At 35.9% G+C, this 26802-nt stretch overlaps 2 protein-coding genes across 3 annotated transcripts; both read left to right on the top strand.

Moving 5' to 3' along the window:
- The first annotated feature begins 131 nt into the window (after positions 1-131).
- On the top strand, positions 132-10893 carry slc35f2 (solute carrier family 35 member F2). Of its 2 annotated transcripts, none has more exons than XM_067424288.1 (9): positions 132-253; positions 2654-2786; positions 2886-3058; positions 5427-5554; positions 5643-5802; positions 5973-6129; positions 8756-8808; positions 8919-9073; positions 10183-10893. In XM_067424288.1, exons 2-9 carry the CDS (start codon positions 2671-2673, stop codon positions 10393-10395), a joined length of 1155 nt encoding a protein of 384 aa, XP_067280389.1. In that variant the 5' UTR covers positions 132-253; positions 2654-2670; the 3' UTR covers positions 10396-10893. The 2 variants fall into 2 exon arrangements, with proteins under 2 accessions (XP_067280389.1, XP_067280387.1); XM_067424286.1 differs by having other exon boundaries at positions 139-268.
- Positions 10894-12893: 2000 nt separating this feature from the next.
- On the top strand, positions 12894-26185 carry elmod1 (ELMO/CED-12 domain containing 1). Its single transcript, XM_067423519.1, has 11 exons — positions 12894-13045; positions 13482-13555; positions 17382-17527; positions 17637-17665; positions 18213-18310; positions 18402-18531; positions 18688-18821; positions 20933-21001; positions 21707-21757; positions 22804-22937; positions 24281-26185. Exons 2-11 carry the CDS (start codon positions 13539-13541, stop codon positions 24454-24456), a joined length of 984 nt encoding a protein of 327 aa, XP_067279620.1. The 5' UTR covers positions 12894-13045; positions 13482-13538; the 3' UTR covers positions 24457-26185.
- The last annotated feature ends 617 nt before the right edge of the window (positions 26186-26802 follow it).

Genomic DNA, 26802 nt, shown 5'->3' with positions numbered 1-26802 from the left:
TTTAGGGTGCCATTTGGGACAGGGCCTCAGGATACCCAATGCATGTTCATTGCACACAACTTCCGTGTTGCGCTGCCATTGGTCACAATGTACTAAAAATCAAGTACATGAAGCTCCAATTGGCTGTGTGGGAAAATGGGCGGGGCCTACATTTGACGAGCGGATTTATGATCTTTTGCAGCTCGCTTTCATTCATTGAAAAAGATGCTGTGGTTGGACATACCTGGTTACTAGTATACTACGGACATGACGGGTCAGTTATATTCAGGTAGTTAACAGACCCTTGGTTTTATTCGTTTACTTGTAAACACGTGACGTTGTGTATGTTTTAGCCTAGCTAATAGCATGGCTAACTAAGGAGGTAGTGAGCTTGCTGATTTGCTTTGCGAAAGCTACAAAGTTTTTAGAAAGTCTAAAACGCGAAATAATTAATTATTTTCCATGAATGAGTTCACCCTATTTCGCTGTAGGCTATGTGACTAAGAAATGAATTGATCTATTCTATATGGTCTAACTTAAAAAGTGCCCACAGCCTGACGCGTCGCCACGTGCTCTAAGTACGCCGCACACCATCACAGTTCCGCGTTTGTGGCCGGAGCACTAGTCTACATGTAAACAACAAAGCCATTCAGACAAGCTTGGGCCAATTTCGCAATTTTTTTTTTAGGTTTATGCTGATATTCTGATAGCCTTTATGTAAAATTGATTAAATTCAGTTTAGAAGCTGCCGAGTCATGATCATGTATAGGTTTTTAAAGTATGTTGTACACTTTTATTTAAAGGTGTAGTTCACTTTAAAATGAAAATTACCCAATTTATTAGTCACCCTCAAGCCATCCTAGGTGTATATGACTTTCTTCTTTCTAATGAACACAATCACAGTTATATTAATAAATATCCCTATGCCTCCAAGCTTTATAATGGCAGTGGAGTCCATTGAGTTTAAAGCTGAAAAAAAAGTGCATCCATCCATCATAAATATACTCCACACAGCTCCAGGGTTAATAACTTGTAAATATCTGTGCTGCCATTTTGCCAGGACTCACTGGTAGGAGATAAATATCTTAATGGGATTATTTCCTGGTAAAATAAAGGATAAATAAAATAAATAATGGCATTTTAAAGCACATCGATGGCGTTTTGTAATTAAAAAAATCCTTATTTAAATTGCTATAAAATATCTAGCTTACGCCAGACTGCCTTCCGTATCCACCTTGCGCAGAAAGTGCAACACCTCACACGGATCAAAACACTTGCTCTACGTATGAAGCCGTATGTTGCGTCAGTTGAATACGGAAGGCGGTCTGGCGGAAGCGATATATTTTATTTTATAACGTTTTAAATATGGATATTTTTCTTACAAACCCCATCGAAAACCTTGTCCCGCCTTCTATTAAAGAATTAGTTCATCATTTACTCACCCTCATCTCATCCAAGATGTTCAAGTATGTCTTTTTTCAATTGAAAATCAGTTGTTTCTTGAGGAAAATGTTCCAGGATGTTTCTCACATAATAGACTTCAATTGCAACCAACAGGTTAAATATTCAAATCAATGGAGTTTTAAAGGGTTCTGCATGACCCCAGCCAAGGAATATGGTCTTATCTAGTGAAACCATCTGTAATTTTTTTTAAATAAATGAAAAATGTATATACTTTTTTAACCACCAATGCCCGACTTTCGTTTTGTGTTCTGCTTTTGCACAACATATGATGTCATCGCATCAGAATGATCACGGCTGTCATGCAACGTACGTGGAAGTGTCGACCCAGTGCCGATGAACTCCATCTCACGTTCTCCTCCAACTTTAAAATTGTCCGACAATGTTGTTTTACCTTTATTTTTGTAAAGAGCAATTGATTTAGTAACTGGGTCGATACTTCCTTCACGACGTGACCTTTTCAGTGTGATGGCTTCATACGTTGTGCAAAAGCAGAACACGGAAGTCGAGCATTGGTGTTTAAAAAGTATATAAATGTTTATTATTTTAAGAAAATGACAGATGGTTTCACTAGATAAGTCCCTATTCCTCAGATGGGATTATGCAGAGCCCTTTGAAACCGCACTAATTTGGACCTTCAATCTGTTGGTTGTCATTAAAGTAAATTATATGGAGAAAAATCATTTTGAGGAACGTTTTCCTCAAACTTAATTCCCTTTTGACTGAAGAAAGAAAGACGTGAACATCTTGGATGACATGGGTTAGTAAATTAGCAGGAAATTTTCTTGTAAGTGAATTAATCCTTTTACCCCTAGAGCCTTATGTTTATGATGAATGGATGCACTTTTTTGAGCTTCAAACTCAATGGACCCCGTCACTGCCATTTATAATGCTTATTAATATAACTGCGATTGTGTTCATCAGAAAGAAAAAAAGTCATATGCACCTCAGATGGCTTGAGGGTGAGTAAATCATGGGGTAATTTTCATTTTAATGTGAACTACTTTCCTTATCATGTTTGAATTGACATTTGAGTTGCATTAATAAAAAAGAGGCTTTTCTTGTTTAAAGAGGCCCACCTAAAGTCAGCATTATTGGGCATAAATTCCTGAAGAGATTAAGATTATGTCTCCATTAGTAACTAGATGTTACCCAACATCAAAGCCTGTGAGTTAAATTAAAGTTCTTTCTACACTTTCTCTGAATTTTCCAGGTCTCTGTGTGTGAAATATGGACTGTGAAGCAGGAGAGAGGTCGTTTGCTTATGGGAGCTTGGGAACTCTCAGTCACTGGAGGAAATTCCTTTGTGGTCCACGGAATCTCACCCTCAAAGATGTGTTTACATGGTATGATTGCTCTCTCTTGGTTTAAAAGTGTTTTGGGGTTGCTTTAGTCTGCATATTGATGATATTTATTTTATAGTAACTTGAGAATTGTATTTATAGGCAGCTCTTCAAAACTATTGTAATGGGTCAGGCCCTGTCCATGCTGATATGTGGGACAGCAGTTACATGTCAGTATCTGACAGATGCAGGGGTGAAGACGCCAATGCTGCAAAGCTTTCTCAATTACACCTTGCTGCTGCTCACCTATACTTCAATCCTGGCTTTCAGAAGAGGTATGCTGCAGCACACCTTCCCTGCATGGAATCAATCGCTCACTGTTTTTTATCAGATATTTAGAAGGGCAGAATATTTCCATGACCATGCTAATCATAGCATTGCTCCAGATTTTAAATAAACTTATTTAAAGGGATAGTGCACCTTAAAAAGAAAATTGTGATTTTACTCAACTTCATGTTGTTCCAAACCTGTATGAATTTCACTTATTTTGCTGAACACAAAATGTTTTATATCCATAGAAGAATATGGGAAAACCAACATTATAGACTTGTTCCATATTATTGAAAAAAATTAAATAAATAAATACTATGGTCAATGGGGACCCATCTGTTTGGTTACTGACATTCTTCAAAATATAATTTTGTGTTCATCAGAATAAAGAAATGTATACAGGTTTGACTGAGTAAATGATGACAATTTTCATTTGTGTGAACTATTTCTCGCTCACGCTCACATTTGCGTGTCTTTTTAAGAGCTATTAGAAGCTGAAAACAAATTTGCACAATAATTATTTTTGCATATGAATTCAGAGATGTTACACATTCAGATCAAGCCTCCAACATGCTCCTGTTGCATTTTCACCCTTTGAGTGCACAAATTGCTTAATATGTGCACAGGCACTAACTAAAACCTACCTTTTGGCTCTCCTTACTACAGTTTTGGAGTTATGAGTCTTTACTTTTGTAAGTGGGGGAAAAAAGAAAAAGTGCTAAAAATGCCTTCAGGTCTGAAAGGGTTAAGGATTCATGCTTGTATGGCCGATCTTGTGGATTAATATGAGTGTCTTCACATTCTATCGGCATACCGTAAATACAAGTTTCTTAGTTAAAAATTGTACATGAATGCCCTCTCAAGTCGTATTTACCATTAGGAAGCTTGTGGATAATTTTTATATACAAGTTACAGCGTTGTGCACACCATAAACTTTTTAAACATGGCGGAGGGGAGAACGATTGCTGCTTTGACTTTATTTACTTCTTTATACTACATTAACCTTGTCTTGTCATTTAAAGTAGTACATATTTACATACAATATGCTTGAACTGTTTATTGATATAGTGTATGTTTTTGACACAGCAAAAAATAGCCTGTATTTGACTGAGATTCCAGAATTGTTAGCAAGCTAACTGTCTAGATAGAGTAGAAAATATTTAACTGTTGTCAATGAATGGGACGCTAAATATCATTTTGTCTATAATAAGATTTTCTCAACAAATGGGCAAACCTGTGGCCTGTTGCACAAAGCTGGTTTCAGTTATTACCCAGGTAAGTTCAAGATTGAGCAAACTCTGTTTTTTGGGGCTCAAGAAGGTGGATTGGTTTTTAGCAGTGTTCATCACCATGGTAACTTACACTACACGGGTAACCTGCTCTGGAACAGGTTTAATTCTGGGTTGGAGATCGCAAACCCAAACTGGACCAATCAGCTGCAAGTAAAGACACAATAAAGCCACACCCCTTATATATCTCGTTCAGAATTTGCAGTTTATAATGATAAATAACATTAGAGACAAAATTGCTTATCCTTTGGTGCTAATTATTTATTATATTTATATTATATGAATTATAATTACTTAAATTAATATAATATATTCATATAATTATTATATTAATTGATAAGTAGCCAAATATTAATATAAATATAAAACTTGCATTCACAATTATTTTAAACAATATGTATTCATTTGAGCTCTTTGTGAACCTATAATTATTAGGCATATTTCTTGTTATATATGCATTGTTTTAGTCAGATATTCTTTCAGCGGACTTCTCAAACAGTCGCTGTAGCAGCGTTTATTCATACCTTGTAAACGTATTTAATGTCATGGTAATTTTCAAAACGATCTGTCAATCTTCAGAATAGAAGTGAATTGCGCGAAGTGAGTCAAACGGACACTGTGATTGGCTGTTTGCCACACGTCAATCCTTAATCGCTAACTCTGGATTAAACCTGAGTTGACAGAGAAAGTTTATACCAAGCAGTTTGAGAAACTGTTGAACTTGATCTAAACCAGGTTGGATTTTATCTGGATTCGTCAACTCTAAACCTACTCTGAAACTCCGAGTTTGTTCAGCTAGCTTTATGCAACAGGCCTCTGGTGTCCTCCATGACCCCTGTTCTTTCCGACAACAAAGCACGTCAATGCGACAAGTTCATAATCAACTTCAGTATGAAGTAGGATGTTTTTAAAGTCTTTAAATTATTTATTGAGTCTTCTCAACATGCAAAATTAAAATGTACTACTCAACAACAAAAACTCATCTCATGTAGTTTTCCTCCAGCAATGCAGTTTAGTACAGAATATATGCTGTTTATTTTTGTCAGTTCACAGCAAAGATGAATCCTTTTTTTTCATAATTTAGATGAAAGTAATATTGTTCAAATTCTAAAAAGAAAATGGTGGAAGTATTTTCTGATGGCTCTTACGGATGTGGAAGCAAACTACACCGTTGTGATGGCATACCAGTTCACTACCCTTACAAGTATACAGGTAAGAATCTTTTTTTTTTTTGTGTACACACACTTTATATTATTATATAGAATTATTTGATTTATATTATAATTTGAATGTGTTGTAGCTGCTGGACTGTTTTGTGATCCCGGTTCTGATGGTGCTTTCGCGGATCTTCTTGAAGACTTGCTACAGACCATTGCATTTTGTAGCTGTGGTCATGTGCCTGTTTGGGGTCGGGGCGATGGTAGGAGCAGATCTGCTGGCGGGAAGAGACCAAGGCTCAAGTAATTACTTTACTTTATACTGGGGGGAGAAAGGGATGTAATCATCTTGACAAGGAAGATGCATAATTAATAATAGACTGTACTTTTGTTTGTCTGTTGTTTGAAATCTTGTTCAAAAACAGTTGATCTCTGTCTCTTTCTTGTGCTTTTCTGTGTTACTGTCACTGCAGGTAGTCATGTGTTGTTGGGGGATGGACTAGTCCTGGTCAGTGCTGCTCTGTATGCTGTGTCTAACGTCTGTCAGGAATACACAGTGAAAAACCTGAGCAGGGTGGAGTTCTTGGGCATGATGGGGCTCTTTGGCACCCTCATCAGCGGTGTGCAGATGTAAGTTTTTTTGTCACCTAATTTTCAAAGTATAAACAGTTCTAAGTGAAATGCCCGCATCGTGACATAAGTCCTTGCTTTTGAAAAAGAAAAAATGTATAGGGCATATATGTATATGTTTGGGGTCTGTTACAAAAGATTATTTCAAATAAATGCTGTTCTAAAAGTTGCCATATTACGCTATTTAAAAGGTTCCTTTTTTGTTTTGGAGGTCTCCTTGAATAGGTTTACATACAACCAAAAAAAAAAATACTTGCAAAAAAAAAGTATATATATTTATATTATAAGCAGCACATCACAATTTCTCAGAGTCTGAAAACAGTTAATGTAAAGAATCGGTCTCTAAATCCCACCTTTCCGAGAGCCAACTCTGCTCTGATTGGCCATATGGCCCTGTCTGTTGTGATTTTGGTATACTGCTCACAGCATGGGTCAGAAACGAAACGGCTATTACCATATTTGAATTTCAGCTCCAGAGGCTTTCCTCAGTGCTATAAACACAGTAATATGAACGATGTAGTCGGTTTTTCTGTATCAGTTCCAGCACTGAAAAGGCCATCTTCTTGACATGTTGACTCCGCAACCTAAACTCTTCCAGTCTCTGCTATAACTTCAGGCAGCCGATGAAAACCATAGGTTGGCATTATGTAAATGTCTTATGTTACATAGGTTTGTAATATGAAGTGTGACTGGAATTGCAAACGACTCATTTCAGCAGTTCAGAATTGATTCTTTCTTTTAGCTGTAGCTTTTTCAATTTATTTGCCATGAACTTTGACCTTTAAAACATAAAGGGACTACGGTCTCGTGAATACAACATCACCACCACTAAGATTCTGATAACATTTTCCCAGAACATTTGAGCTAGAATAGTTCATGGGCACCATTATAAGCATAATGACGCTGTAAAAGCGGACTGACCTCAGCGTGACGTTTAATCTTACCGACTGCCTCATTCCATTTATGTCCCATTTAGACACTTGTTAGCAACCGCCTTTTTCAAGACGCATAACTTCAAAATTTCTCGAGTGGCATTTTAAAGGTCCCTTTCTTCGCGTGTTTTCGAAGCTTTGATTCGCGTGTAAAAAAAACACAGTATTTTTCACACAATTTACTTATCTGAACAGCGCTGTTTCCTCTGTCCTAAAAACGGCCTAATGATTTCCTTGTTCTATGAAGTCCCTCCTTCAGAAATATGTAACGAGTTCTGATTAGGCCAGCGCTTCCCGCGCTGTGATTGGACAGCAGCTTAGCGCACGTTGCCCGGAAAGGTCCCGTCTCTTACCACTACGGGGAGACACGCGCGCTCAATGTTATTGCAAAAATGTCTATATTGCCTTATCAATTTGAGCCGGAATCAGACCCGGAGAATATTGAAGAGGATCGATTACAACCTGCTCAGGAAAGACTTTTGCTGGATGTTTCAGAATGGTAAACTGTCTATTCAGTAGTTTAAACTGATCATTACAAACACCAACAATCGATGGTGTCTGAATGAATTACTACACTTTTATATGCTACGTTTTTCGGATTCGTTTCAATTACCATCTAACGTTAGTTAACAAAGCTAAACAGCGTTGCACTTTGTGTAATGAGTTACATAAACTGTTAAATGGACCAACTGAAATAATAAAATACACTTACCGGTTGTGGTCCATAAACAACGCCTTCTCCAGACAAAGAGGGAACTGCGTCATCTTTTCAGAATAATCTTTCTGCGAATCCGGCATTAAACTGATTGAGATTGAGGAAGCAGTCCTCAGCAAAATGTGCTGCACATAGTTTCAAATTGTGATTATAATTTTCCAGAACCGAGTTAACCATAAACTATAGCCATTGATCTCTACGTACATCGTCTGTGGGAAGGCCAAACAAAGGTGATTTGACTCCGGGATGAAAATAACAGCGTTTCAATGGCATGGCGACAAACACACTCTACAAAAACAACGTTTCCTCTCGACCTGCGTGAGCAAAAGGACGAATTTGCGTGTTCTTGTGGGCGGAGGGTTCGTCAACAAATGGTTTTAGTTGCGTCATTAAAGCAGGAAGTGCAGAGGTGTAGTCCAAACCGACCGTTCGCTGTAGGCTTTGAAAAGGAACTTCTGTTAAATAAAATATTTCTCTTGGCATTGAACTTTGAGCTTTATAATTTTACAGGTATTATTTATGCTCTAACAGCAACATTACACACTAACTAAAGTTTGAAAGATGGAATTGCAAAGAATGGGACCTTAAATGTTGTTAAATAGTGACAAATTGTCTTGAACCTTTTCATTCATTTAAACACAATAATAAAAAAATTTTTTGACTTCGGGATATTGGAACAAGAAATGCTAAAATGCTAACTTGCTTCTGCGTTTGGCCTATAAAGTAGTCATACCTGCACCACACTATTGCAGTTTCTCTTCAAGTAATCGGAGTGCACCGTCTTTGTATGTCTATAGTCTTTGATCATGTGACACTGAAGAATGGAGTATTACACCACAGTAATGACTTTTTTTTTTTTAAAATACCAGTATTAAAATTTTAAATTGTAATTTTGTTTTTTAACAACAAAATTACTGACCCCAAACTTTTAGTCAGAAGTCATTTTTGGGTGAACTATACTTTTATTTTTATTTTGAAGGGCTATACTTGAATATAAAGCAATACCTGTAATCAGCTGGAACTGGAGAATATGTGAGTAATATTCTTTTTCATTGACATTGGCTTGAAGATAATATTATCTAGTCATCATTGGAATCCATCATTCATTAAATAAATAATAACTAAATATTTGTATTCTGTAGGCCTGCTCTTTGTTGCGTATACTCTGTGTATGTATGGGCTGTACAGTTTTATGCCTGTCGTGGTGAAGATGACCAGCGCCACTGCTGTAAACCTCTCACTGCTGACTGCCGACCTCTTCAGCCTCTTCTGTGGCCTGTTCCTTTTTCACTACAAGGTGAGTAGAAAGGATACATTTTCAGAAAACCAATAGGTGCCAGGACAAAATGTGTAAAACATTTTCTAATATCTTCATCTCAGTCCTACGTCTCATTAGCCTGACAAGCCAGACCCACATCAAGATGTTTTGTCTGGAAACTCACCATTGACAGGGCTCAATCTGAGGGGCGGGATAAACGTTTATCTTTCAAACTCCCTCTGCACGGCATACACGCAATTGGATAGCGCTACAACCAACCAGAGCTAGTTGATAGATTAAACTTTCGCCATATCCGGTCGGCATAACTCAGAACACATCTTCCCTTCTTAAGAATGACTTCAGTGCCATTCTTTTCTCAAAAAGCTTAACTCCATGTCTTCCAGAGTCGCGGTTAAAGCTGATTCGAAAGACCGCCGTTCGCCAGTTTCTGTGTTTAGTAGAAGAAGCACGCAAGCGCAACTCAGCCGTCATTATGTTAAGCCCCGCCCACTGACTCTATACACGATGTGATTGGCCTGACCAGAATTTGCCGTTTACAGCTCAGAAGGGTTTTGAGAGTTGCTAGACGACACTCGGGGGGCAGATTAGATTTGCTGCCGCTAGGGTGCGTCTAGATTTCTAGGCTAACATCTCATGCTAAAATGATTGACAAGGTGTATTGATACTTTGAGTGTTTGCACTAATTCTTGCCATTTTTGTGGATGTATTAAATTGTTTATATTATTTCTTGGCTTGAGCGCTCTCTCTCTCTCTCTCTCTCTCTCTCTCTCTCTCTCTTTCACAAACACGCATACGTCTGGTGCGCTATCTTTCTGGGGACTTACCATAGACATAATGGTTTTTATGCTGTACAAACCATATATTCTATCCCCCTACACTACCCCTACCCCTTAACCTACCCATTACAGGAAACATTCTGCATTTTAAAAAGAACTCATTCTGTATGATTTATAAGCTTTTGTACCCATGGGGACCTCAATTTAGGTCCACACAGTGACACAAGTCCCCATGAGTCTGCGTGCATTCTGGTTGAAGTACCCACCAGGCTAGAAAAATGTGTATACACACACACACACACACACACACACACACACATAAATAAAACACTTTCCTTTCTTCCTTTACAGTTCACTGGCCTGTATATCGTGTCTTTTGTGGTGATCACAGTTGGTTTCATTTTGTTCAATGTCGTACCGACCTACACTGGTGATCAGCCATATGCCACTAATGACGGGGTGTACCATCTTGCGACTGTCCAACAAGAGGGAGACGTAGATCGGCTGCACAAGGAAGGATACGACGATCTGGATAGGATGGGGTCCAATCACCAAGCACACTAAAGTGGGCTCTATTCTATAGAGTAGAGTCTATCATTTTTTCCAAAGGCGGTATTTAATTCGTTATTTTATTTGTATGGATTTTAAATCCATTTAAGTGTGCCTTCAGTCTGTATTTTTACATGCACTAGTTTGCGTATAAATGTTATTTAAATCTGCTGAGATTTGAAGTTCAGAGTGCATTCAAACAAGAAAACAAATAATGCACTGAACTGTACAGTACTACCTTAAACTACTAGAGGTGCTAACATCTCAATGAGATGTTGTTACCAGTATTATTACTTGTATCTTTATATTTTCAGTATTCTTGATTTATTTAAAACTTTTTTTTTTTTTTTACTTGTTACAAAATTATGAAACTGTTGATTTACATTTTTTTTTTCATATTAAACTTCAAAGATGTATTATTAGTATTGACCATGTTTTTTTAAATGGATGTTTTGTTTCTGTTTCCACATTTGGAGTTATTTATGACCATTAAAGTGGTTTTGTCTCATACTGTTACTGTCTCATACATTTGTGAAATGCTGGCTTTACATTATAAAGTTTCTGGCCTATAAAACATGTTTTCAGACTTCTGGAACGTTCACCCAGACCTACCCACTCAGCCTACCCACCAACTGTGTTAGAAGTAACCTAATAGTTAAAAAGTTGCATGAATAGAAATAAAAAAGGGCAAACATTTTAGAATAAGGTCCCATTATAACTAATGTTAGTCAGTGCATTAACATTAACTAGCAATATGTTACAGTATTAAGGGGTGAAGGACCCTGAATGTAGTTATTTTTATTTCTGATATCATCATTGTATTCTTTTTAATTCTCTTTACAACAATCAGAGGTACTCTGGAAGACATTAGAGCCAGAAGGTGTTGAAAAACTCACTATTGAAAGGGAGGAGGTCACTAGGAAGACGGTTTGCAACTATTTGTGTCTCGTAAACTGAAAATCACTGACTTGTTCAGACGGGGAGCCCTAAGTTTATTCAGGAATAGTATTTTAGCCTTTAGTTAAATATGATTATTTTCTTATGCATGGTATTTCTTTCTACACTTATGCATTATGTTGTGATTATTCTAACACTACCTTTTCTATGTAAAGCATGAATTGGAATTGTGTATGAAATGTGCTATATAAATAAACTTGCCTATTTATCTTTGCTAATGTTAATGAATCAAGTAACAGTTCATTGTTAGTGCATATTAGCTCAGGTCTGTTAAATATTATAAATAAAAATGTTGCGTTAGTAAATGTCAAAATTAAGTAAGCTTGATACATGCTTTAGTCTAGAGGTGTATATATTGCAATAATGCAACCATATGTATTGTTCACCCAAAATGAAAATGACTGAAAATTCAAGTTTACAGAGTTTTAGTGTCAGTACCACAACATAAACTAGCTACATATAGACTACATAAAATGTTGAGTATAATGTATAACAATGCAGTGGGGGAATATTTGTGGGTCCTCCTGATAATGCCAAATGTCTTATGTTTCCAATAAATGTGACCTAAAATAATTCGGTATTTTCATATTCTGGAGTCACCAGTGTGTTGGTTACCAGCACCAAGCCTAGTACATTTTTTGTTAACCTATTACCATATGTCTTGGAGTATTGCTGGAATATCGTATCAAGTTCAATAGGCTATTGAATTGTGACATGAGGTTTTTTTACACTTATTTTTCATTGTTAGTTATGTTAACTAATGTAAACAAACGGAACCTTATTGTAAAGTTTTTCCAAAAAACAAAAAAAAAGTCTAGGTTTGTAGACTAGCCTATAAGTCTGGAGTAGTGGATCTCAACTTTTCTCTGTTCTCTGCCGTCTTGGACCAACTTGTAAGTTCCAGGAGACATTGCGAACCCTCATATGGGCTACCCGAGTTTAAAATTAGGCAGATAGGGATCTATTTCTCACCTTTTTATTTTTTCAATTCTCTTTACAACTATTTTAATTATCCTTGTTTTTATTTTAATTCTTACACATGGTATTCTTATTTCTCATGCATGTTATCCCTATTTTAATTAATTTATATGTAAAGCACTTTGAATTGCCATTGTGTATGAAATGTAATATATAAGTAAACTTGCCTTGCCTTGCATATTGAAGGATCCCTATATGAATATTTTTGGTAAGATATCGGTATTTCTGCTGGAATTATGACAAAGCTGCTTGTTTACACTTTTATAAATTATATTTATATATTAAATTAATTTTGTGATTACAGAAGTTTCAATAAATGTATGTTAGAATAAAATGTTAATTTAGAGTCAGGCTGTTTTAATATATAAATAATAATTTAAGTAGCCTATTAGTAGGTCATCCCAAGCCCCATGTGTCTTAAACCCTGGCTAGAAGAGAACAATTTCATTCTAAATTATGGAAATCCAGTTATCTATATACCTATGTATAATCTATAGGACTAGTCTTTGTGTAAAGGTCTATGCAATGTACCTCAGCAGCACAGGCAGTGGTTCGAGTGACAGGTCTGTTGGGGTCTTTCCGCCGCCGTGCGGCACAGCAGCGCTGCATTGCGATGCTCTGAAGCGCCCGCCCTCCCTCATTCACATGCTCATCATGGAGGAATAACAGGTACCTGCCTTACAGAGAGAGGAGGACAGGCATATTCTCATTCCCAGCGACATCTTGAAACGTATGTTCCTGTCATTTATTCATCTTTTATCAAATACTCAGATGTATTGTTTGATACGCAGTTTTCACACCTTCATTCGTGGTGTAGAATAGAGAACAGAGCAGAATAACTCCTCATGCAAACCGAGATATAGTCTCGGCGGTAAATGAGTCCGATTGGTAGCCTATTATATTACCTGTGGTATTTGACTTTATTATAAACGAACCATGATTGAATGATGAATATGATGAAATAACGCATTACACATTAAATATATGAAAGTGGAAATCGTATGTTGGTTGTGGGAGCAGTTGCCCACGGCAACGTCTTAATCCGCCTAACGCCACACTGACGACCTTAAGACATTATCGCTATTTCTATTCACGGCAGTTTAATACAATGCAACAATTAAAGAAACATACATTGTAGATTTTATTATCAATTGTTTTTCGTACAGGCGGGCAGACCATCCGCGAATGTGAGTTACACAGTTGTAGCAAAGAAGACAATCACAATGAAGCATTTTCTAAGGTAAGTACGTCTTATTGTTTAATAGTGGCATGCATAACTTATTGTTTAGAAGCTGAAATGTCATTGTTTTTTTATTTTCTATAAAAATAAATAAATAAATACCAATAGGTTATGCATGCATTGTTGAATGGCCTAATTATGTCATGAATGTGGACACAAAAACAGAAATGAAATAATTATTTAATTTTTGTAATCAGGTAGGCTAATAATAATACATTTATATTGCATGCACTATTGCTGATGGCCCAATTAGGTCATAGATGTGGAAACAAAAACAAAAAAATTATGTGATCACTGACCAATTATCTCAGTAGGCTATATATATCATCATACATATTAAATACCCACCCCGCACCAATCAGAGGTCTTTTGATCCTTTTTTTGTCAGCAAAAGCTCTTAAAATGTAAGAAACTGATAAATGCCCTTTAATTAACAATCCCTTGGTGAGCTATCCTCTGACTTTCAGTTTTAAGTGCTTTCTTATCAGGCTCTTCTCTTAATTATATTGTTTACAATAAATGATGTTGAAATGCACTAAACCTAGTACCTAGTAGGAAGTTTCTCCCAGTGAACCAGTATAGTTTTGTGTTTGGACTAGACCTTTAGAGGTACCCAGCAAGCAATAGCCGTCATTTCACCGTCTAGGTTAACTATAGACCTGATATAGTCCGGCTATGAGTAGACCACTTTTAGCCAAAAGAATCTTGAATTTGGTTACATCTAATTTTTGTCCAAATAACTTGTGAGATGTATGATATTCCATCATGTAAGCAAAGTTAACAGTGATTACAAGGTGTTTGGTATCATTTCTTTAAAATGATATGTGCATAGGCTGTGTGTAGCCACGGTTTAGCTCCTATACAGACCGGCTATTCGTAGCCCACTTTTAGTCAAAAGACAAAACTGATTAATTGTAGTTTTTGGCAATGTAGCACATATATGGTTAATATTACATCATGTTCGCATTGTCAATAATATCTGCAAGATGTGTCATTTAATGTCACGGTCTATCTGTAGCCAAGATTTAGCTCTGAATTGGACGGGCTATGTGTAGTCTGCTTTTAGCCCACCCATTTGTAAACATTTGAATTAGTTTTAGCTTTGCTGTCCCGCATAACATTCACTTAAAATGTAAGACAGTCAAAGAAAATCGTAAGCTAGATATATTTGAAAAAAAAAGAAAAAAAAAAAAAAAAAAAAAGAATTACCACTCTCAACCGCTAGGTGGCAACTGTCGCCTGTACGCAACGGCAGATATCGCGAAAAACATTTCTGTCGGTTGGAGTGGATTTTTTTTACACAAGAAGAGGAGAACGGAGAACAACAATGGGCAACAGCAAACGTTAAAGGACATGATTTGGCCTTGTAAGTATCTGTGTTTTCGTTTTGACATATGCTCATTATATACATTATTTGTTATCGTGTATGAACGGTGAGATTTTAGCTTAGTAACATTGTAGAATGAAGCCATGTGGTTAGCATGCTACATCTACACCTTCAAGGGGATAAACATGAAACGTGCAACCTATAATAATTTGTTATGAAAGCCACAAATATCCTTTTACTCTTTGGATCATTATATGAAAATATGAGTCTTTGAATTGGCAAGGCAAAATTGAATTGCATATTTTACCAAGCCAAAAGTGCTTTACATAAAACATAAAAGCAACATTGGGGAATTTAAAAAGTCAAATATAAGAAGACATTGTTCTATAATAATTAAAAAACATGATAACAGGAGAGTAAAACTTAAAGTGCAGTGTAAGAAATGTATCATTATTCCTTTCCAGTTAATAAAAGGCAGTGGCAAACATTAAACCCTGATTTAAAAAAAAATGAAGAGTTGCCACAGGACTGCAGGTTTTCTTTGAGTTTGTTCAAGATATGTTATGTATAAAAACTGAATTCTGCTTCTCCATGTTTAGTTTTGACTCAGGGGACAGAAAGCAGACCTGACCCAGATGACCTGAGAGGATGGTTCATAATGCGACAGATGATCAGAAATGTACTTTGGCCTTAAACCATTCAATGCTTTCCCAATCATCTTCCTCATTGTTCTAATGCAACATAATGGCTAAAATATCTTTAAACCCAAAAATTTAAATTCTGTCATTTACTCGCCTTCAAGTTGTTTCTTTTTGGCTGTTGAAGACAAAAGATATTTTGAAGAACCTGGGTAATCAAAAGCTTTATGGGCCCCATTGACTTCCATTGTATTCATTTTATTACAGTGAAAGTCAGTGGCTACCATCAAATATCTGGTTACCAACATTCTTCAAAATATATATTTTTGTGTGTGTTCAACAGAAGAAAGAAACCCATACAGGTTTGGAACAACTTGAGGGTGAGTAAATGATGACTATCTTTAAACATGTCACATACATGTATCTTAACCTTTTATAGCCCAGCTTTAGTGCGCATCCAAGCTAAAGAGAATGACTTCATCACAATTACTTTAAATAAAGTAAACAATTATGATGTCAACATTGCTTTTCTTGTGCAATGTTTTGTTTCTTATTTGGCAGATGCCATGATGACCGACTTCCCAGCGGCAACAGAGTTTATATATATATTTTTTTTAATTATATTATGTTGTTAATATTCCATATTTCTTATCCTAATTTTATTTTTAATTTTATTTTTAACATTTTATTTGGTCATTTTTATGTTTTGATCTTTTTGTATTATCTTAAGTTGTCTAGGTTGTTAATGTTCTTTTTCTAAATAAAACCTTTATATTTAATGTGTTTGGATGGATTGTTATTTTTTAGAACCCGTTATATTCGAGTGAAAAGAATCCTTTAGCCATTTTGTTGTCTATTAAATGTATAGATTAGTCATGTGTTAGCCGTCTATTTGATGACTAGTCTATCCTTGGGTTATGGTTAGACGTCTATTAGATTTTCACTGACAGCCCAAATTTAGCCTTGTTTTAGCCTAGACCCATATTTGCTGTATATTAGACATATAGATGTAGCCATTCAATAGCCGTCTAATCTTGGGCTATGATAGACGTCTATTAGATTTTCACTGACAGCCCAAGTTTAGCCTTGATTTAGCCTAGACGTCTGGGCTGTGTTTAGACGGTTATTAGACGTCTTTTAGACGCAAAATTGCTTGCTGGGTAGAGACCAGACAGCTGCCTATTATTAAAGTGCTGGAAAAGGAAAAGACCTTCAAGACACGTCACTCCTGCTCAACAGTTTTCACAATAACACCTTTTTTACAAAATGCAGGTTTGACCTCAAATTCATTGCATGCCGATGGGGAGGCAGGTCTATCCTGTGAGCAGTAACTCTCAGCAACCGGACTCAAACAGGTTTATTCCTAGTCCACTGTGTTTGTAGTGAAATAGATCACAGTTAGATTAGTATATAACATGGATGGATGGAGTCAACCATGCATTGATTCAAAAACAGATGCATACAGAAGTCAGGCATGTCATGAATACATACTGTTTAATAAATGCAACACATGAAACCTATTTAAAGAATAATACTTTCTCAATTATACTTTCATGACACACATCTTTGCAGAACTATGTCCCATTTCATCATCATGGTCTACTTATCTCAGTGTCTCAAAACACAGATATGCTTTTTAATATAGGGATAAGGCCTAGCTTTTGTAGACCAGAGAAAAATAATGCATTTAATGAGAAACACACATGCAGTTCAGGTTTATTGTACTCAAATATACTGAGCTTTTTAAAGTACCCCAGTGGGTACGCTTTATTCTGGGACATAATACACAGGTGTATTGTGCCTATTAGTATTGGACTTATGTCAGTTTATTCAGGCCTCTTCATTTCTTTGAATCTTTTAGGGTACTGACCCAGTTGCTGGTGTTCCTTTACTGTAAGTGTTTGTGGCGGGGCCTGAAGTTTGTCATCAGGAAGGTGACCGGACGATGTGAGCTTCAACGCATCTGCTACAATAACAAACCTGGTGCTCGAAGGACACTCAAGATCGGTAAATACTATCACAGTACTAAATAGTATTTAGTGGTACATCTACGGTAAAATACACATTCTGTATCGGCACATTTTGATATTATTTTATATTTCCTTAAATTTCACAGAATCCTCGCTCAAATGTTCTAAACATGAGGTGAGTCATGAGGTTGTTGGTTTATGACATATTTTTTTACACATTTATTGTATATTTTTAACTGTAACATTAAATAATATTATAAAATGGTCTACATTTTGAAATTTTGTATAATATAAGCAGTGTTATTTCAATATTATTTCAATATAATTAAACTATCAATATTTGAATATACTTATAATAGCTTTTATTTTTAAAGTTTAATTTTAATTTTGAATGAAGTTTGTCATTTTGTTGTTTTTTTGGTTATGTGATGTATGTGAATTTTCTGTTATTTTTTATTTTAGTTTTAATTTTAGTACTTCATTTAAGTTTTATCAAGTTATTTTAATCTATTATTTATATTTATTTCAATGAACAAAACTCATATTACTATTAGTTTAGTTAGCAATATCATCACTGATTATAAGCTGATTTAATGTACGTCTAAAAAGGCAATTTAATTTTTTTTTCTTTTTTTTCTTTTTTTTAATACATATTATGGCATTTTTTTTGTAAATTAGCTAATATCTGCATAATCTTTCTTTCAATTACTCTACCTCCATAGCTTTTGCAGTCAGCCGTCAGCGTTCACCCAGATTCTGTAGAAAAAACGATTGATGATATTATGTCCCTTAAAAAGATCAACCTCGACACTAACCCACAGTAAGGACCTTGTCTTTTGCTGATACAGTGTATTCATCTACAGATGCCTCACTTTTTGAACACATATGCTGTATATCTTGTCTTCTTTCAGGCTTGGCATCTCTCTCCAGGCTTGCCTTCTCCAGATTGCTGGTTACCGAAACCTAGTAGTGGAGGTGGAGAAGCTGCGAAGAGAGCCGTACGACTGTGAAAACCCAGCACATGAGGAGATGCTCATGAAGGTATTAATGGTTGCCAATCTTTTTAGATGACTGAGAAGTATTTTATAGGCAATTGTAATTCGGAACTTAAAAGAATTTCAATAGTTAAAAATTGAACATCTATAATGTTATAGTCTTTAATAGTGATACCTTTCTCAAATAAAAAATTTTCACCAGCTGTGGAAGGAACTCCGTCCTGATTCTCCTCTCTCTGGACGCATCTCAAAGCAATGGTGTGAGATTGGTTTCCAAGGAAACGACCCCAAGACTGATTTCCGGGGCATGGGTCTCCTGGGCTTGCACAACCTACTGTGAGTAGCTTAGGAGAATCTTGGAGGAGTGAAATCAGGACAAAAACATTTGATCTTAATACTACTTTAAACATATGTAGCTACTAATGTGAAATTTTGTAATCTACATCACACCACATATTAACTCTGTTCCAAAACATAGTGAGCCTTGCTGTTTACTAACTAAAGGAAGGTACCTTTTAAAGCAGATATCCTAACCATTATAGAACCTCATAAAAGACCAATTTAAAATGCTCTACATAGGTCTGCACAACTAAATAACAATAGATTTAGCTTTACTAAACATTAAATAACATACATTGAATAAAAAACGCTGAATGAATGACAGGCACTAGTTTAAACATTTCTTGGGTCAAATTATATGTGCCATTCCTTAATATTCACTTGTGACTGCTTATATAAGTATCATTATTCATTAAAAAGATTAGGATGCAAGTTATTTAAGTTTTGAAATTTCACATTTAAAGAAATCTAGTGTTTGATCATCATATCTAAATATTTATTAGAATGCAAAGACTGCAATATATTTTTGAGCAACTAGATTAGATACATGTATATTTATTAAAGAGCCATAAGGCACCTAATGGCATTACAAATAAACATTAATATTTTTTAGCCACAAAATGACTCTAATTTGCCTCTTTGAATTGGAATTCTCTATTTTAATATTAATTACTACACTAATTGTAATATAAATTTTAGAAGAAATACAAATATTAGAAGAAAAATATTTTAAGTGGTCATTTATTGACAATAATTGTTGCACAAATAGTATTTAGTACCAAAAGATCTCCTCAAAATATTCAATAAATATAATTTAATGAGTATGAGTGTGACCTATTAGTAAGGAATACCTGAGGGATAAATACAAGAATAACATTAATGTTAACAATGTTGAATCTCTATCACTCTCCATAATAAAACGATCCTGTAAATATGGCTGACTTAATAATCAATAAACACTAACACTATGCTGTACTATTTACCAAAACTTGCAGCAAACATCTATATGGTGAAACTGTTGTGTATCCGCTTAAGCCATTTAAATTCATTGTCACGGCGCTAAAAGTATTGAGCGCTCATGGGCCACGCGACCAGCGCGCACCGCAGGGAGACGAGAGCATGCAACTCCGCTTTTCAACGCCGGCTCTGGCTTTAACATTATGCCACATTAGCGCCAAAACGCTATTTATTGTTTGAATTTCATTAAAACAAATTAAAGCTTATAGCTTTGTTTAATATCAAAAGCAGGTTTGGCAATTTGGCGTGAGATTGAGTTGGGCGGAGTGAGAGCGTGAGACAGAGCCTGAAAGCGTGAGTATCACGCCAGATGCGTGAGAGTTGGCAACCCTGCAAATAAACATCCGATACATAACACACATTGAGTAAAATACATTTTAATTACACTGAACAAGATTTCATCAGATAGAAATATATTTTGCTGTTATGATGTCGCTAACATCACAACACCATACTCTAATAAACATCAAATACATATATACATAGAGTAAAATACATTTTTAATTACATTGAACCACATTTAATCAGATAACAATAGATTTGCTGTTAGCATGTTGCTAAGCTAACAACACCATACTCTAATAAACATTCAGTACATAACATACATTGAGTAAAATAAGTTTTTGAAGTACACTGAACTAGTTTTATTACCTAGCAATAAATTCATGCCAACAAGTTGCTAAGCTAACAAAATTACAATCTAATAAGCAATAAATACACAACATATGTTAAGTAAAATACGTTTTTAATTTACACTAAACTAGTTTCGACAGCTAGCAATAGATGTTGATGCCAACAAGTTGCTATGCTAACAAATCATGAGCAATAAATACATAACATACATTAGGTAAAATAAGCTTTTGAACTACACTGTGCAATTTTTTGCACTGCTTAGTATTATAGAATTAAAAAAATCATATTATAATCTATATTTAATTTGCCATCTAAAATTTGCATGTGCTTGAAACAGAGTATCTTAGGAGGTATCTTTGCATAATTAATTTGCCTAGCTTTTGGAACACTATATAGGTAGCTCACTAGGGTTTAGAATAGAACAATTTAATGACTAATTTCCCCTCTTTTATTTTCAGATATTTTGCAGAGCATGATAAAGCCACCGCTCTTCAAGTTCTTCATGACTCCTTGCAGCCTAAACACAGGTCAGATCTTTCGGATAGACCTCTTGGGTGGTTCCAATGTATACTTTACTCTATATACTCAGTTATGGTAAATTTTTATATCCAAAAAGCACCCTAAATATGATTGAGGGGCTTTAAGACACATTTAAGCTTTAAGCGCACATGAGCAAACACACATCAGGATCTCAACCACAGGATGTCAGTTAAGGTGTAGTTCCCCAGAAGCCTCTTATCAGTGTATTGCTTTTTACTGTGTGTGCATACCGTGTTTATGTTAACAGGTGATTTTTTTTCATGTTGTGTGATTGATCAAACCTTCTGCATGCTCCGTCACCATCATGCACATCATGCACCCACACATTCCTTTTTTTCTGTTCCTGCTACTGTTTTTATTCCCATATCACTGTCATGCGCAGGAACCTTTCCAAAGAGGAAGCCAGGTACTCCATTTTTTCTCTCTCAGTAAGAAATTCCTTTGATAATTTTGCGTCAATCTAACGGCTGTATTTTGTTGTTGTTTTAATCTTGAAACGCCAAACCTCATCTCACTCTAAACACAAGGCATTATGCTCCATTGTAACGTTGGTTAGTAGCTGTGAATGCTTTCTCTTTTCTCCAGTCTCACGTGTGTAAATGTCGTTGTTGACGTATTTGACTGCATTATATTAGCCATTTAAGGACTAGCACAGGATTGAGTGGACACTAACATTTTGGTTCTTCACACAGCAAGATGAGTAAAGCTGAGTGGGACAAGAAAAAAATTGACAAAGCGATTGGGTGAGTTCAGAATATTGCAGGCTATTTCACACACAGCCAAGTTTAGTGACTAGAACTTTAGAATTTTGTGCTTTGTGTTTTCACTCGGGCCAGTAAGCAACCAAATTACCGTTGCAACCTCACAGCAACGTCCTAAAAGCTCTCTGAACACCTTTGCAGCCACATCACATAGCAAAACCCTGGAAAGCATCCACAACACTGTAGCAACATGGTGGACACTTCTGTCCAGGCAGGCAAGCATCACTCTTAAAGGGATAGTTCATCCCAAAATGAAAATTACCCCATAATTTACTCACACTCAAGAAAGAATAATGCCTTTAGCAGTTCAAAAAAGTGTTAAATATGGATATTCTTACTCAAATGCATCACTTTGCTTCAGAAGGCCTTTATTAAACTAATTTTGGGCTGCCATTTACTGCCATTATAATGCTTGGATTAGCCAAGACATTTTTTAAATATAACTCTGATTGTATTCGTCTGAAAGAAGAATGATATATACGCCTAGGATGGCTTCAGGGTGAGTAAATCATGGGGTCATTTTTAATTTTTGGGTGAAGTCTTTATAAATAAAATAATAAAATATTGAATTGAACAGTAGTGCTTTAAATTAAAATAAATAATATATATATTACATATCAATATTTAGTTTAATCATTAATAAAAAAAGATATATATTATTTTCACTATTTTATTATCACTACATTGTAGAGTAGTATTGCCTAACATGGAGAGCAGTTCTTAAATCTGTGAATGTTAAAAATAATTCTGCTGTGTGTGCAGCAGTTATTAGTAGTCGAGTCCCTGAACCCTGCTTGTGTGTCAGCATTGATGCTTCGTGTGAGGATTTGTCATGAGCTTTCAGGATGCATTAGCTCTGATGTGTAGCATGGAGCCTGTTAAATCTCTGTGTAGATGACGTGTGCACACAGAAACAGATGTAATCACACAGACCGGCAGTGTCTTAACATTTCATAATGTGTATATACACCAAACAAGGATTTGTTTTACATTGTGTTTTGTGCTGACCCAAATCTTTTGTGGCGCAGATACTCCTTTGCTATTGTTGGCATTAACATCACAGACCTGGCATATTCCCTGCTGGTGAGTGGGGCCCTGAAGACTCATCTATACAATGTGGCACCGGAGATGCCAAGCCTAGTGCACTTTCAGCAGACCTTCTGTGAGTGTTATCATAATGTTGCCATTGTTCTCGTTGTGAAAACAACTCTTGTAGTAAAATGAAATGCACATTTTAATTGTATTATAAACATAATTTATACTATTTAAGGGAATTTACTAATAAAAATGTAAACAAATTAAAACACATTTTACAATTTTAATATTTATTTATTATAGATTTATTTCTAAATTATTGTGAATAATATGATCTATATTAATAATAATATAATATAATCTGATAATGTGAGAACATTTTGAAGATATATACTCACCTAAAGCATTATTAGGAACACCTGTTCAATTTCTCATTAATGCGATCTGCTCAGTTACTGGGATTTACACGCACAACCATTTCTAGAGTTTACAAAGAATGGTGTGAAAAGGGAAAAACATCCAGTATGCGGCAGTCCTGTGGGCGAAAATGCCTTGTTGATGCTAGAGGTCAGAGGAGAATGGGCCGACTGATTCAAGCTGATAAAAGAGCAGCTTTGACTGAAATAACCACTCGTTATAACCGAGGTATGCAGCAAAGCATTTGTGAAGCCACAACACGTACAACCTTGAGGCGGATGGGCTACAACAGCAGAAGACCCCACAAGGTACCACTCATCTCCACTACAAATAGGAAAAAGAGGCTACAATTTGCTCGAGCTCACCAAAATTGGACAGTTCAAGACTGGAAAAATGTTACCTGGTCTGATGAGTCTCGATTACTTTTGAGACATTCAGATGGTAGAGTCAGATTTTTGCGTAAACAGAATGAGAATCCAGAAATGGATCAATCATGCCTTGTTATGCTTTGCAGGCTGGTGGTGGCGGTGTAATGGTGTGGGGGATGTTTTCTTGGCACACTTTAGGCCCCTTAGTGCCAATTGAGCATTGTTTAAATGCCACGGCCTACCTGAGCATTGTTTCTCACCATGTCCATCCCTTTATGAACATTGTATTATTATCGGATAATGCACCATGTCACATAGCTTGAATCATTTAAAATTGGGTTCTTGAACATGACAATGAGTTCACTGGACAAAAATGGCCCCAACAGTCACCAGATCTCAACCCAATAGAGAATCTTTGGGATGTGGTGGAACGGGAGCTTCGTGCCCTGGATGTGCATCCCAAAAATCTCCATCAACTGCAAGATGCTGTCCTATCAATATTGTATTGTCCAACATTTCTAAAGAATGCTTTCAGCACCTTGTTGAATCAATGCCACGTAGAATTAAGGCAGTTCTGAATGTGAAAGGGGGTCAAACACAGTATTAGTATGGTGTTCCTAATAATCCTTTAGGTGAGTGTATATGAGTGTATGTATATATATATATAATATCTTGTTTTTCTTAGGTTATCTGATGCAGGAGTTCCATAAGTTCTGGACTGAGGAAGATCCTTGTGACATCATGGAGTTCAATCGCGTGCGCACCAAGTTCTACAAGCGCGTCCTGAAGCAGCTGAAGAACCCAGACATGGCACTGTGTCCTCACTTCACGGCCTCTGACCTTCACCTGGTCAACCTGTAGCTTCTCATTCATCTCAACTCTTGTGACACTTCACCTTCTCATCCTTAATGCCCATGTCTCATTACTGCCAACTGCTTAGCCGGTCTATTTCTCACACATTCTCTCACCGATGTCTCCTTCAGCCTCTCCAGAAGCAACAGAAGATCACCAGCACTGCTGAAGACCATGTTGATTGTATGTGCGCATGGCAACAGTGCACCTTACAGCTTTCAAAATGATTGTGATATTTACAGCTACTGTATGCTGAAGTCTTAATCAGCATTTGAATGTGGATCGGAGGGAGATCTCTCCCGATTGGACAGGGCTCCCTATCCACCAGTAGGTAGAGCTGTTGGTACATAATAGATAAGACAGCGAGCTTCAGGCATGTGAGGGTTTCTTCCCACATCCATCACAGAAGGCTGCACTGATACCAGGCACACTTAGAAACAGGTGGCCCTTGTTTGTATACAGTATCATACACTTTTTGAGCTGTTTTATGAAGGATAACCTTTCTTTAATTATTGTGAGTCTGGTAAAGGAGTATTTAAGGTTTAGTACAAATTCAGCTCAAACAACAGCACTTGTGGTATAATGTTGATTATCACAAAAAATATAAAAACTAATTATGGTTTACATTGAGGCACTTATAATGGAAGTGAATGGGGCCAATTTGTAAACATTAAAAATAAAGAATATACATGTTAACATGATTGTAGTGTGAAAAAAAATAGTTAACCTTTTCTGCATAAAGTTATTTCCAATTTTATAACGTAAAACAACTGTGAATACAATGATTTAAACAGTTTGACCACTTCAAAAATATGTTTTAACAGAAGAATAGATGTTCAACATATTTTTTTTGTGGTAATCAACAGATACTGCCAAGCCTAACTTGCATTGAACCCGGAGTGACCAATTAAACGGAAATGATTTCTGCTTGCTCCATTAACAGATGATCATAAGTTCATAACCATTATCATCACCGTCACATTCTGAATTCTACTATCCAATACTTACATAGCCTACTATATGTTGCCAAGCAGAGCTTAATATCAAATATTTACTTGCCAAATATGGTAGGATAATGTGTGTTTTGTGAATGTTTTCATGCAGAGCACATGATTGTTTTACTAATGTATTAGTGTTGATGTAAAAAATATGGAACGTTCCATTTTTCTGTTCTAGCACCAAAGCAATAAGTGACGTTTAGAACAGTTAGTAGAACAGTCTTGTTTTTTTTCTTGTTTTTGCACAAGTGGTGCCTCTATTGTGTTACCAAGACACTAATTAGAAAAATTCATGTACAATCGGAAAGTTTAGCCCTAAGTGTGAGTATTTCAAGCTTTTTTTGGCCTCTTCTGCATTTCTTTAACTTTTACAGTTGTGTCACATCACAAATGCATGTTGCTTTTTTGTTTGTTTATCCATTAACCCTTTAACACGATGGACGGTCACAGGGTTTGCATGAAGGTTTAGTTTTTGCTTGCAAAATAATTGTGTTATCAGAATGTCACTTAATTTTAATGTCGTTTATCAGTGCAATGAATGTCTATGCTACTGGCAGTGTTAAGCAGCTTCTTTTTAATATTTATTGGTTGAATTGTGTTTCCACATGATTTTTAATGTGTAAAAATTGTCATATATTTCCCTTGCAGCACTTTTACAGATAAAGCACTTGCTGTACATAAAGCCTTAGATGTGAAATACATTGAAACATTATTAAAGCTCTTCATTATGCATGGCTGAATATTTCTGTATCTGTTTAGTTTTTGTGTTTTCTTTCACATGCATAAACACTCTTAAACCCCATAACAAAACAAAATACAGTTAAGGAGTCTAGATTTTACATTTTGGTTTAAGTATGCATTATTTACTCACCCTCGTGTTGTTCCAAACACGCAAGACATTTATCTTCGGAACACAAATGAAGACAAAAAAAAAAATCACAAATGAAGACAAAAAAAAAAGTTGAAATCTGAGAGCTTTTGTCTCTCCATTGGCAGTCCATGCAACTACCACTTTGATGCTTACAAAAGTTCATAATGAAATCTTAAAAATAATCCATATGAATTGAGTGGTTTAGTCCAAATTTTCTGAAGAGACTCGTTCACTTTTTATAATGAACAGATTTAATTTTGGCTTTTATTCACAAATAAATTTAATCCGTAAACACATTTGGTGCGTCTCAATCAGCTCCCTAGTTCACTAGTCAGGGCACTGATCAGGGAGTCAGCCCATTGACTTATGTCCTGATCAGTGCCCTGACTAGTGAACTAGGGAGCTGATTGAGACGCAGGAACTAACAAGATCAACCGAACTGCGTAACGTGATAATGAACCTCATTGGTTCTCGCAGAAGCTCAAA

The sequence above is a fragment of the Pseudorasbora parva genome, chromosome 18 (assembly GCF_024679245.1).
Source record: "Pseudorasbora parva isolate DD20220531a chromosome 18, ASM2467924v1, whole genome shotgun sequence".
Lineage (NCBI taxonomy): Eukaryota > Metazoa > Chordata > Actinopteri > Cypriniformes > Gobionidae > Pseudorasbora > Pseudorasbora parva.
Note: the sequence above shows the minus strand (reverse complement) of the source record. Positions and strands in the feature narration are given on the sequence as shown.